At 38.5% G+C, this 13,047-nt stretch overlaps 1 protein-coding gene across 1 annotated transcript in view; it reads right to left on the bottom strand.

The window, feature by feature from the left end:
• The window catches only part of ctnnbl1 (catenin, beta like 1), a 49,918-nt gene that overhangs the window by 25,737 nt on the left and 11,134 nt on the right, over window positions 1-13,047 (bottom strand). The window contains exons 9-11 of the mRNA XM_047608207.1: window positions 12,721-12,779; window positions 11,404-11,552; window positions 5,450-5,631 (exon numbers count right to left, since the gene is read on the bottom strand). Coding sequence (XP_047464163.1) covers window positions 5,450-5,631; window positions 11,404-11,552; window positions 12,721-12,779 — 390 coding nt within the window. The remainder of the gene's footprint in view (window positions 1-5,449; window positions 5,632-11,403; window positions 11,553-12,720; window positions 12,780-13,047) is intronic.

The following is a 13,047-nucleotide window of genomic DNA, read 5'->3' as shown; positions in this document are numbered from 1 at the left end:
AGGGCCTGGATTCATTTACTGAGTGACAGCTAAACGAAAGCATGTTGTAGTTCTGAATGACAGAGGGACTGATATGTGGTACTGCAATGGCAGACAGATTGAGTCTGAACTAACTGAGCCCTGGGGAGAGCAATCAGCCTCTCAGCACCACAGGCTACCTTTCAGGGGTTATAGAGTCAGCATTAAACATCTGAAGGAGCATGCTCTAAATTCTACTGTGATTGCTTGCTAAAATATTCAATGGGCTGCATCGTTTAGACTGGTTAGGCAAACATCTTGTCAAAAACACACCAAAATCCAAACAACAACCTGATTGATCAGTTTGCTAGGCTCATCCTTGCAAACGTCGCTCTAATAATACCTGGGCCACCAAAGTACCACCTCTAGGGCTTTTATCTTAAGGCGACGAGGAGCCTCATGAGGAACCAAACTTACATTTTGCCAGCAGGAGAAACAGAATAAATGTAGTTCTTGTACAGTAGCTGCAGGTGGATACAACTTTCTAAGTTCAGGAACTATGAACAAAAATTCAGTTGCACTTTATCCTACATCGTAGTTTTCAAACACAGAGGCCAGGGTAATGTTTTTGGCTAGCACTTTCTTGTGTCAACTTTGTAAGTCAAAGGAGGCCATCAAATTTTAGTCTATCATCTGTTTCACTAACTAACCTTTTCACATGTGGGACACAAACAGGAACCCACAAAAAGGGCTGTTCATGCCTGAGGTAATTAATAATCAAACACCATAGAACAAACTGGTGCTAGGTTCCTGTGAGACCACACTGATGACCAACTGTGATGGGGCCAAAGTTTGTTTGTCAGGAAATTAAAAATATTGGATAAAGCACTGTATAGAACACAACCAAGTATATATACCATAGCCTACTTAATAAAGAGCCCCATATATGGTACAAACTATACAAGCCTCGTGTGCATTCACGCGTACATTAGGTTTACTTACTTGTCCAAGAGATAAGAAAAAAGAAAAAATGTCAAACACTCCTAAAAGATATTACAGCTTTTACATGTCTCTTGAGTACTGAAATAAAATACAATACTTGGGAACTGAAATACAAAAACAAAACAAAAAAAACAAAAAAAACACATTTCATACACATCTAAGTACTCCACAGCATATTTCATTAAAGTCTACAGAGTTGGAAAACAACCAATCCCCACAAGAGGAGAGGCAAAACATGAAGATGTTAATTAGATGCATCTTTACACAAGGATCTAACTGCAAATCTCTCCCTCTGAAATACACTAATAATAGGATTACACATCATGACTCTGGCAGCAAAGATTACAATCAAAGTTATATCATGTTAATGTTACTTATCTCGATCTGTGCCAAAGGAGCTCGGTGCTAGGAGGGAGATGGTTAAATGAGAGCTCAATTTGTTTCTCTACTTTCGATATATGTGACACACGTTACGTTATTAAATCCAGATAACCAAGTTTCTCTACTACAGCCACCGATCTAATGCCACATATTCATTTGTATTCATGCTCTTAAAATTTCCATTTGCTAACATCAGAGGAGAGCATGTGTGATAAAGTAATGGCTAGATACAACTACAGCAACTTTTTTTTGTAGGAGGAAGAGGGGGGTTGCTTTAATAAAGGCATCTTGTTTCCATTAAATGTGTAATTCCATCTTTTTTAGTCTTACTGCCTGCATCCCACTGTAAGAAAATATGATAATATTTTGAAAGCAGGAGTCTTTCTACCCACATGCCTAACTCATTACCTGTTTTACGGCATTCATTAGAAAATAAGGGTCATGATAATGGCTTTCGCAGTGCTGGAAGGTGTTGTGTGGCATTCAAAGGCCTCTCTTCCCTCTCTTGTGCCTTCTTTTGCCCCCAAACAAACGTGTGACAACACACAAAGAAACAATTTTCCAAGTTAGAGCTGGAGATGGAGCTAGGACTATTGTGTCTCGTCATGTAAATTAGTTGTTTACTTCTGTTCCCTCTCACACTCGCTCGCATCATTAGCTGCCTAAATATAACAACCGGCTGCCACCAATTTCCATCATACAATCTCATTTCACTGGTAATGACAGAGTACATACACCAATAAACTGAGACCCTAAAACAAGGTGACTGGCAGTGTCGTGACAAAACTGCTCATGAGCAGGGAAGTGTAATTTGCTGTTTCCTTTCAGTTTTTTCTTCCCTCTTAGAATGTCTCTATTAATTATGCCATTCCATATGCTAATATGGCCCGGCAATCCTTGGTCATTTGGGCTGTGTCAATTTCAGAAAGGATTTCACGGGGATCAATCTTTGCACTGAGGTTTATGATAGAGAGAGCAATGGAATGAAAACGAGAGAGTGGGAACTAAGGAAAGAAGGACAGAGAGGCCTCAACACCTAATTACTTTTGTTTGAAGTACATGATAGTTCATTAAACTACAGTGTTATTCTGTTACACAAGACAACCACTTGATTCATGGCATTTTCAATTAGTAATGCCACGGAGAGGGAGTATTCCCTCAATATGTTTTATATTTTGACAGGCATCTCATTAAACCTATGGCAGTTTGAGTCAGTGTAGACCTGATACAAATCCTATACAGGCTTCAAATCTCATCACAAAGATAGATAAACATGTTCATATTTATGCTTCAATAAAATAATATGTGTATTTAGAACTTGATCAAAATAAGCTCATTGATCTCACACACACAAACTCTTTTTGCTGTCTTTTCTGTCCTGTTACTGGTACTACTACTACATATAGTGTGCTTATGTAATACTCCTACAACGTCACCCGATACAATTTTTTAGCAATGTACTTCACCTATTCACAAAGAAACTGTGAAAATTCAGCAAACCAGTGTTGGTTACATGTCCTTGCGCAAGACACTGAACCCAAGTTGCTGGTAACGTGTGTGTGAGCGAAAGTGGGCAGCAGTATGGAAAGGTTAGCAAGCTGTTTATTAGTCTCGTGGCTTAGAGAAGATTTGCTGATGCAAATACGGCTCAAGCAGCCAATTATAAAACTGAAGGAAGATGTGCTGGCACACAAATGAGTAGTATGTACAAAGAAAGAAAGTATTCCATCTAACAGAGGCAGGCTCTGACAATAGACTGTATTCGAGTTCCCTGACAATCTGACTACCCACCAAAGAGACCTCATGGAAAAGATGCTGTTCTGGTTCTGTGTGAGGAATTAACCAAAAGAGTAAACTATTGTAATCCTGTAAACAGATGGCTATGTGCTTAAGGGTAATATTAAGTACTTGGCATTGGCACATACCCAAATGTAATTGCATGTACTATACTAAGTTTCTGTGTTGATACTTGCACTGATTTGGCATAAGATAGTGAATTTGGAGGCCAGGTCAACAATGTGTGTTGTTGTTCATGTTTGTTTGAGTTGTTCGTAAAGTTTTTGAGTGTGTGTCTGTGTCAGGCTGCATCCTGCTGGGTCGGCTGCTGCCATCATTGAGTGTCATTGTTATGGGGCGGGATAGTCTGGTCTGGTCTAGGTGGGTGCTACATGTCTAAGTAACATCCACACAAATGCCAGGCCCAAAAGTTTCAAGGCGGAATGCTGAATAATCACAAGATGGTCAGTGTTATTTACTTCTCCTTTCAGTGGTTTTAATATTGTGGCTGATTGGTGTATTTGAATAATGACAATCAAAGGTCAGAAGTAATTCCAGTTTATTCAGAGAGGTGGCTTTGAGGACCCCTTAACAATTTACCAGAACTAACTAAACTGAATTAAAACATGTCAGCTACAATCAGGTGGTGTCAAAAACAAAACAGCTGGTTGTCGCCACCCCAAGGTCCAACAAGGTACAACTTTGGTTGAGAAATACAGAATGAAACCAGAAACTAAACTCACAAGGAAGAAGAACCTTTAGGATGGATTTTCACATCTCTGTCTAAAACCTCTGTTTTCAAAAGGTCTGTCTAGCCAGAGGTTTCAACATGCTGTTCAAGGAGGTCAATGACTTCATTAAGTCCCTTGGTGAAACAGCACACAATAGACAATTAGCTCTCCTTTGCAGAGCTGGGAAACCTTTCTGGACATGTGAAACTTAATATGAACAGAGCAAGAGGAGGGGTTTCACATATTGGATGTAGGTAATCAAACAAAGAGCAGTGTCCTCTGTATTTTATTCCCTCGTCCTGTATGACGTGGACCTATCTCTCGCTCTCTCTTCCCTCTGTTTTCATCTCTGGCTCTTGTTTGCACTTCCTATCTCTCACTCAGAGACAAGAGAGGTTCGAGAGTGCAGGCAGGAAAATCAATCAAGATTGGATTGATAGCGTAAACCGACAGGCTGAAGAGGCAGCGAACCATGATACACGAGGAGATTAGGAGTAAGTGTGTCTGCAGGAAACGGGTGTGTCTGCATGTTGCGGAAAACAAGGAGCAGGAGCAGAAAGAATGCCCTCATCTTGATTAGCATAATAACTTGAATGAACACAATCAACAATATATAGATTTTGTAGGCTGTTTGAAAAGTAGCTTTAAAACTTTTAAAGTATCTAAGACATTATTATAATACTGTTAATCTTTAATAATATATTTCACATAAAAGCATGAAATACTAATGCTGGTGTATGCTAATTAGGTAGGAGAGAAATATCAAAACCACAATACTGTTATGTCAAAATATGTAGAAATATATTACATTTAAAATAGTATTTTCTTAAAATAAACTAGCTGTGTTGCACGTCCTTTATCTCAGAGTTATTTTTGTCAGTTAAACATTTGAGTCCATCCAAATCCTACTGATTATAAATCTAAATAGATTTACAGAAAAATACAATCTTTTGTGACTCGTCACATTTACAGCTATCTGTAGTGCTTGATATGTCCACATTACTGCTCTTCCACATGTGTATAAATCATATACATAACTTGCTGCGTTTCAATTACGTCTAGAAATGCACAAAACCTAAATATCGCAATAAAAAAACTGGTAATGGAAATGCCTACATTTTGAAAAGCCTCTCAAATATTGCTAATACACTTTCATGCTCGCAAGGGGTGTTTTTTCAGATGTATCAATATAAAAGTTGATTGCAAAAGTGCAATTGAAAAACTTTCCTGGAGATGACGCAGGGGGTCATGTAACGAATTCATTTAAAGTCCACTTCCTCAAAGTGAAGTCTTGCCTGACGAGAATTTAAGAGAATAATAATTTCGCGAGACTACACTTTACAAATTACACCTCACTGACAAAATACCTCTCAATGGAAACACGTACGAAATGCGTCTTTACCAAAATTTCAGAAATATCACTTTTATTTTTAAGGAAAAACTGTAATGCAATGCAGCTACTTTTCGCTTGAGTTATTCAGTATCCATTGGATTAATTCTTTTATTTAAAATTCCATTTGTTGCACTGATGTGTCGTTCTACTACATGGTCCTATGGATCAGACGTGTTTGCAGAAGCTGCCTTGTTGATTAGTGACTGACCTTCATGTTCTTTTTCTGAAGCACCAGTTTTCTTCATCTTCTTGGGGGTTTTCATGAAAAGAGGAAAGATGGTTCGCAAGCCCAAAATGTCCACAAACTTATGGCAGTTATCTGTTCCCTCTGGTCCAATCATCCCATGGTCCAGGACCTTTAGAGCACTGGTTCGAGACAGTTTTTTCTCTCTGCAGAAAAGTACCATCATTACATATTAGAAACATAATAAAGTTTTTAGATCACAAAAAAAACATTTAACATGTGTGCAGACTTAGCCTGGAAGCTACTTAAAACTTTTAATGCCAACAAACGTTTTGTGGGGGAAAGTTGGTCTGGAGTCATTCCATTGGGAACTGATTATACTCTGTCAAAGATCCGCTAAAGGATAGGTTGATTCCAACCACAGTCATTTTGTGGTCCATAAATACGACCTAAAGGCGCTCAGGTGAAGTATGACTAGGTTGCTGTATGCTCTTCCTTCCACCACTACATAGAGCCAGCCCAAACAATAACCAGCTCCAAGGGAGGGCTTTCAAACCAGCAGACGTGATGTGGGTCTGGCTACCAGGCTACCGCGTCATCTGTGCTGCATGAAGATGAAGTTGTTTCCAAAATCGCTCATACTGGTCATAGAACCATCTAATTTGCACAAGATACAGTATTTTTTTTCTATATCATTTGAAACACACACCCCATCTGCCCTTTATTTATTCATTTTTTTTTTTTTTTTTTTTCTCCAAATTCTTTTTATTCTGACTTGGCCAATAAAGCTGATTCTGATTCTCACAAAAATTCAAATGCTGTGCTATCAGGCCGGTGTTTGGATAGAACTGAGTTCGGATAGATTAATGAAATAAACCAAAACATAGATAAAAAAAATAAATATACACTGAAGACTGTTACAGTTTTACTTAAGTGCTGAAAATAATGGGCGATATTAAACAAAGTGATGTGTGCCACCTGAGCATTTGGGGCACGCACCAATTTTTGATCTAAATAAATGAATAAATTTTGCATTTACACCAATTTGCATGGAAACTGAGAAAGCTCAGTAAATATTCAGAACAATGCCTCAAACAGCTGTCTCAGGAGCTACATGCAGGTCACTGTTATAAAACTATCCTCTGTGTTACCAGTAGGCAGGACAGCAACATGACATACAGTATAAAATTCTCTAATTTATTATGAGTGTGGCTGCCACATTCCCTTGACTGAATGAAACCATGCCATAGTTTCTCTTTAATCATAACTGTAATGCAAAGCCTATTGTTTAACTTAAGATCATATTTAGCAGGAGTGCTGAATATCTGACCTGTGGAGTTCTAAGCTACATCTGCTGCCGTGGCCTCATCAACCAGCCCAGTCTTCATGGTCTGGAGTCTGTGTATCAGACCTGTGGAGCTCCATAAACTACATCTGCCCCAGTCATCATGGCCTCCTCCAGTTGTCCACTCCTACCTAGATGAACAATTCACCAACCTGCCCATAATTCCTGTTATACTCACAAACTGTCACAGATCATCAGCTATGTGTTATATTACTAGACCCTACATGTTTCCTTCCGCTTGATGTATGTATCTATGACAGAAGTTTGTTTATCTTGTTTCTCCTGCTCTTCTTTTCTCTCTATCTTCTCTGTTTCTAACCGGCTGGCCTTCGGCAGATGGGTCCCTCCATATGAGCTGGGTTCTGCTCAAGGTTTCTTCCTGTTAAAAGGGAGTTTTTCCTTGCCACCGTCACCTTCAGGCTTGCTCTGGAGGTTGCAGGCTGGTTTTTGTGAAGCGTCTTGAGACGATTTGTATTGTTATTGGCGCTATATAAATAAAACTGAATTGAATTGAATTGAATAAACTTGCTTTAAACCTTGCTAAATCTTTTAAGAATATATATTCAACTACCGGTAATTTTAATCATCAAAGAATTGCTTTTATGAAAAGGACCAACTGTTTCCTGCTCTGTCTACTCTTCCAGCACACGCACACCTTTTAGGAAATATAGCTGTCTGTCAAGATGTCACTTCCTCCACTCCCACCAATGACAGATGACAGTGTTTATCTCAGAGGAAGGACACATATTTTAGTCAGTTGTGTCTGGTTCTGCAGACAGCCACATTATTTATGATGGACGGCTGCAGAGGGCAAGGGGGAGAGATATCCAGTGTACTTTCAAAAGGGAAACTGAGGCCATTCAGTTGGTAGACAGCTGACTTAACTCAACATTGAGATACACTGTACATTGCTGTCACCTCAAAATAGGCTAGTGGATGTGTGTTGTGGATACTACCATCAGAATACATTTGTAATTAGAGTGAGAGTTCTGATGAGACTAAATCCCTCAAAGATGGACTCTGGCTGAAGAGTTGTTTTTTTTAAACGTATGTACATTTCTCATTGATCAAAACACTGATATGAGCAAAAAATAGGTACATCCCATTCTAAGGGGAAACATTTGAATGTTTAAAATGCTAAATATGATTCTTCAGCTTTGGTATATCAGGTTCAGTTGCAGCACCTGAGCCCTGTATCACGAAGCAGGATTACGGGCTTAGCGATGTAACTTCAGGGTTAACCCTGGGTTTCCGGTATCATGAAGCTGGATTCATTCATTCATTCCTCTCCTGTGGAACCAGCTCCCAGTTTGGGTTCGGGATGCAGACACCATCTCTACGTTTAAGGTCAGGCTTAAGACTTTCCTTTTTGAAAAAGCTTATAGCTAGGGCTGGACTTAACCATCCCTTAGTTATGCTGCTATAGGCCTAGGCTGCAGGGGGACGATGCACTGAGGACATGTCCTGTACTCTCTCTTCTCTGGCTCCTGTCCTCTAATATCTTATCATTTTGTTTTCTATCTCTTATAATTTACTAAACACTGTGTCTCACTCACTTCCAGGAGATAATCATACAAAGAAGAGTATATTTTAGCCATTTGGCCCCGCTAAGCTCATACACAGCTTAGAAACAGGATAATTTCATTCAGGCTAACAACTTGGTGTATTGTTATGATGTAATTGTGGCATTAGCTTCCATCTTTATTGTAGCCCATGTAACAGTATAGAATTAAGAAATCCAACTCCCCAGATGAAATTATATTTTTGTGCTTGGTTTTTATCTGCTCCTACGTTCTTTTTATTCCGGAGGGGTTACATCTGGGGGAATGACACTAATTGTCATACACGCGATTCATCTATGCAAATCATGACGTGGCTTCGTTAAATCTAAACTAATTGAGCCATTGATGTGTAATTTGCGCATTTATGCAATCTGCAATCCTTTACCATGCCTTATGGCATTGCAGCCGCAATGTTTGACTTTTCGAGATTTCGAGTGACATTTACTTTTCTTCTTCATATTTGAGTAGAATCAGTCTTTGCTCCTCGTAGGAGACGTATGCAACACAAACCTGGATTGAGTTAGCGAGTTGATAACCAGCGTCGCCGCTTATCCAGATCGTCACTGTTCTGGATAGGTTCAGCTGGATAAGTTGGATTAAAGTCGAATAAATTGAGCTCGCTTAGTGATACAGGCCTCAGGTCTGACAAACATTTAGCTGTGCTGGCTCACCAAGTGACAATATTGTTATGTAGGACAAGACTGCAGGCCTGAAATTGAGTTTGGATGGAAGTATCTCAGTGAGGAGAGAGAACTTTTTAGTTATTATTACTTATTTCGTATAAAGATACGAAATATAGATATATACACACAAAGTTGCAGCAAATAGTTGCATCACAGTCTACATTTTGCTACCCTGTAAGATTAAGTTTCATTCAGTGCTTCTTGATCCGGTATGATAATCTTAATAATAACCTTCAATGTGTGTTGGACTATTTTTAAATCATGCAAGTTTTAGATTAAAGATAAAAATGTCTGTTACTAAGTGTGTGAACTGGTGTGATTTTAAAACTCCTCTAAGAAGTACATGACTAATAAATGGTCATGGTTTGGGACCAAAATGAATAGACAGTAAAAACACAGAATCACTTTCTCTGGGACTGTTGTTAAAGTAATTTACAAAGTCATTTCTTTCTTTTTTGTGCAACTCCTTCATTTCTGTTTCTCTCTTTCCCTGGAGGATGATTTAACAGAAAAGGGTTTTTGCATTCCGATAACTAGATATTGATCTAAGTCTTAAATCTACGTGTCCAGAGATGTCATAATCAGCACACTGGTGCAGATGCTGAAGGTTTCATAAATGTATGTAACGTGACTTTCTGAGTCCTTAAAGTCTCTTCTTTGCCTTGCTGCACTCCACCAACTGTTGCTAGATTGAACTGGCAGTCTCACCAGGCAACAGAGTACACAGATGTATAGAATGAAGGAAGAAAACAAGGCTCTTTGTTTACCATTGTAAAAGCCGGCTATTTTTTCCCTCACTGTACCAATTCAATTCTTTTGTGTGCTACTGTGTGTTGTATATATTGGATTTTATTGTGTATAGCTGTATAGTTGTTGTTTTTTTTTTTTTTTTTTTTTTTTTTTTTTATCTTTATGCCGCTAGAGTTTCCATTTTTATTGCTCCCGGACCAAAGAGCTGCCAAACTGTATTTTGTTGTTTTTCAGCGGACAATGAAAATGGGAAACTTCTTATTCTTGTGCTTCTCTAAGTAAGCTGTAAGAACTGAATTGTCTAGTAAGAGATTTCTGTACAACTGCAGCCGTGTTTCTAGAAATGGCAAGCAAAAACACGCCTAGTGAGTGATACTGGTTACACAATAAATATTTGCCTTTGTGATGGCAAACAAGATCACCAACTTAAATGTATTTATGTTTTGTCTGCGCTTATGCAGCACTATATATGCATTTAAGTAGTACAGCAGTAAAGCCCAGCCTAATTTGAAATCAATGCTCTGTTGCAAATAATGTAACCACTCAACTTAGATACAAGATATTAGTAGGTTTATAAATGCATTTAAATTCAAAGGCTGTGTGTTGGGAAAAAAAACTCACCAGCTCAGACTACAGTTTTTAAATTTTAACATGAGAGTCTACAAATTTAAACCCCATGCTTATCATTGTTAATTGGGCAAATAAGCTAGAGCTGGTAATTATTAACCAACTAAAGCAAGCAATGACCTATTTACACTTTCAACACACTTAATAGCAAATATAAAACTGATATTTATGTAGGGATGTGCTGAGAATTACACAGATCAGCCATAACATTATGGTCACACAAACAGGTAAATTACAATCATTATTTAGCATTTAGTCCTCAAAGTTCAAATGTTAGATGCAGGAAATGGGCAAGGGGAAGGATTTCAGTGACTTTTGATGAGAGCCCAATTGTGATTGCTAGTTGACAGGGTCACACAATCTGCAGCTCTAACAGAGAAGATAGATACTGCAGTGGTCAGTACCTATCAAAGAAGGAATCTAAAAAAGGAAAAGCAAACCAGCGACAGGTTCTTGTCTAACCAAGGCTGACTTATGCACATGGGGAGTGAAGACAGATTCATGCTGTCTGATTTAAGCTTTAAGCTCTAAGCAAATGCTTGTTCTAATGGAAAGTGTCACTTAGCTGGAAAATATGGTACCAGGATGCAAGGCCTTGCTGTAGCAATGGAGGCGTGCGTGGTCTGCAACAATGTTCAGGAGGTGCTATGCATCACAGTTACAAATAAGATCATCAGTGTGTTTCACTTCTTAATGTTGGGGTTGATCACAGTATGACTTTTCCCCCCCTATACCAATCTGCAGATGTCCCCTGAAACTTCCTTGCATTCCCTGAATTGACTCATAAACAAGCAGGATAACGAAAGCGGTAGAGAAAAACAAGAAAATGCACTTGGCATTATTATACAACATGCATCTGTAGAGATGCACACACTATGAGCCTGTGACCCATTTGAAAAAGCAATCCTTAGAGCTTGAACATATCTTTCAACAAATGTACCTCCCCCACTTTTGAGCAGACTATGAGGACTATGGCACACTGACTGCCTTTGTTATATAGTGCAGCCTCACCTAAGCATGAGATTCATTAGCTGAAGACCTTCTCCTCTGAGGAAGCGATCCCGATTGTTGGGCAGCATGAGGCAGGAACACAGAGCGTCAAATAGGTTCTCCATCATCTCCTGCTCTTCAGCTGTGGAGGGGTTGTGACGTTTGAACACCTGAGAGGGAAGGAAGGGAATAGTTTACGAGAATAATGTGAGAAAATGAACAAAATTAGTCTGTAAGGACAAAGAGTATGGCCCTCTTGAGACCTGGTTATTTGAGTAATTCAATCGCAAGTGGCCAGCTTAAAATACAGACGTAAAGGCAGGCAAGTGTGTGGGATGCAGTGATGACGCATTTTAAGTGATTTCCCCAACCTCATTAGAGATGGTGACTGCATTCTTTTGGCAAATGCATCCTGAGTTACACAAAAAACAGCAAAATAAAACTCACTATCACTATTGATATATTTATTATTTATTTATTAATAATCACCAGAGAAGAAAAAACTCCAAGTGACATCCGTTAGTTAGTCATTAACTAATTCAATTATTCAGTTATTAATTGTCTCACAAAAAAAAATATCCACATGTGGTCAATTATCCATGTGATCATGTTGACAAATGCAAAGCAGCCTTTTGAAGATCCATGCCTTTATTTACCTTTATTAGTGGAAATTGTGCACAGTGTTGAAATCACGGTGCGTATGGAAGTTTCCAGAGTTTTAGTTATAATCTTTACAGCTTGTTCCAAAATGTGTACGATTCTCCAAGTCTTCATGTCATGACATCAGACAGCACATTTCATTGCGTCTCGAGACACATTTGGAGATGGATTTCAAATGTCAGGTGTAAACGAAGATCACCAAAACGAATCAAATCATGCCTCTTCAGTTTAGAGCTCTTACTACACTTACTTTTCTTAAGATATTTAAGGTGTTCATAAAATGTTTTGTAAAATCAAGAATCATCTAGGTCATGATCATTAGTCATTAGGTGAGGAAATAACCGAATTAAATAGTGAATAGAGCATAGAGTGACAAAATCTTAGCTATGATGTAAAACAGCTCACGTAAACTGGAGTTCGATAAAAAAAAAAAAAATTAGGATAACTTGTTCTACTGGAGTTAATGTGATAGTGATTGTAAGGTTGGGGTTATCTGCAAGGCTGGATATGGAGTTAAAATTATTTCTGGGTTAAACTGGGTTTGTTGTCAAAGGCTAAAGACCCATGGCCACACAGTATGCTGCTCAAATTAAAAACTTGGATCTAGTGACTGGTGGATGAATAACTAGGGGTAGTGGTAGAGCAAACACAAAAATTCAGAGTAAAAGAAAATCTTACAGATAGTTGCTGCAGTAACACATCAATGCCATCCATCTCACCAAGGAGCTCTCTTGTGTCTGCAGAGAAGATAAATAAAGAAGACACAAGACAAAGAAATAAAAATGGTAGAACAAGACAGCAGGGAGATTAAATTGAAATGGCTGCACATTTAAGGAGCTCTATAGAAGACAGAAAACCATGACAGAAAGGAATCCTAAACATGAGAAAAGACAGGAAATGGCAGAAAAAGTGTTCCATGTGCATACAATGAGCATAACATATATATATATATATATATTCTTACAACACAACTCTGTTTCATTATGGCCACAAATTTTTGCATGT

The sequence above is a fragment of the Mugil cephalus genome, chromosome 1 (genome assembly GCF_022458985.1).
Source record: "Mugil cephalus isolate CIBA_MC_2020 chromosome 1, CIBA_Mcephalus_1.1, whole genome shotgun sequence".
NCBI classification, from domain to species: domain Eukaryota; kingdom Metazoa; phylum Chordata; class Actinopteri; order Mugiliformes; family Mugilidae; genus Mugil; species Mugil cephalus.
Note: the sequence above shows the minus strand (reverse complement) of the source record. Positions and strands in the feature narration are given on the sequence as shown.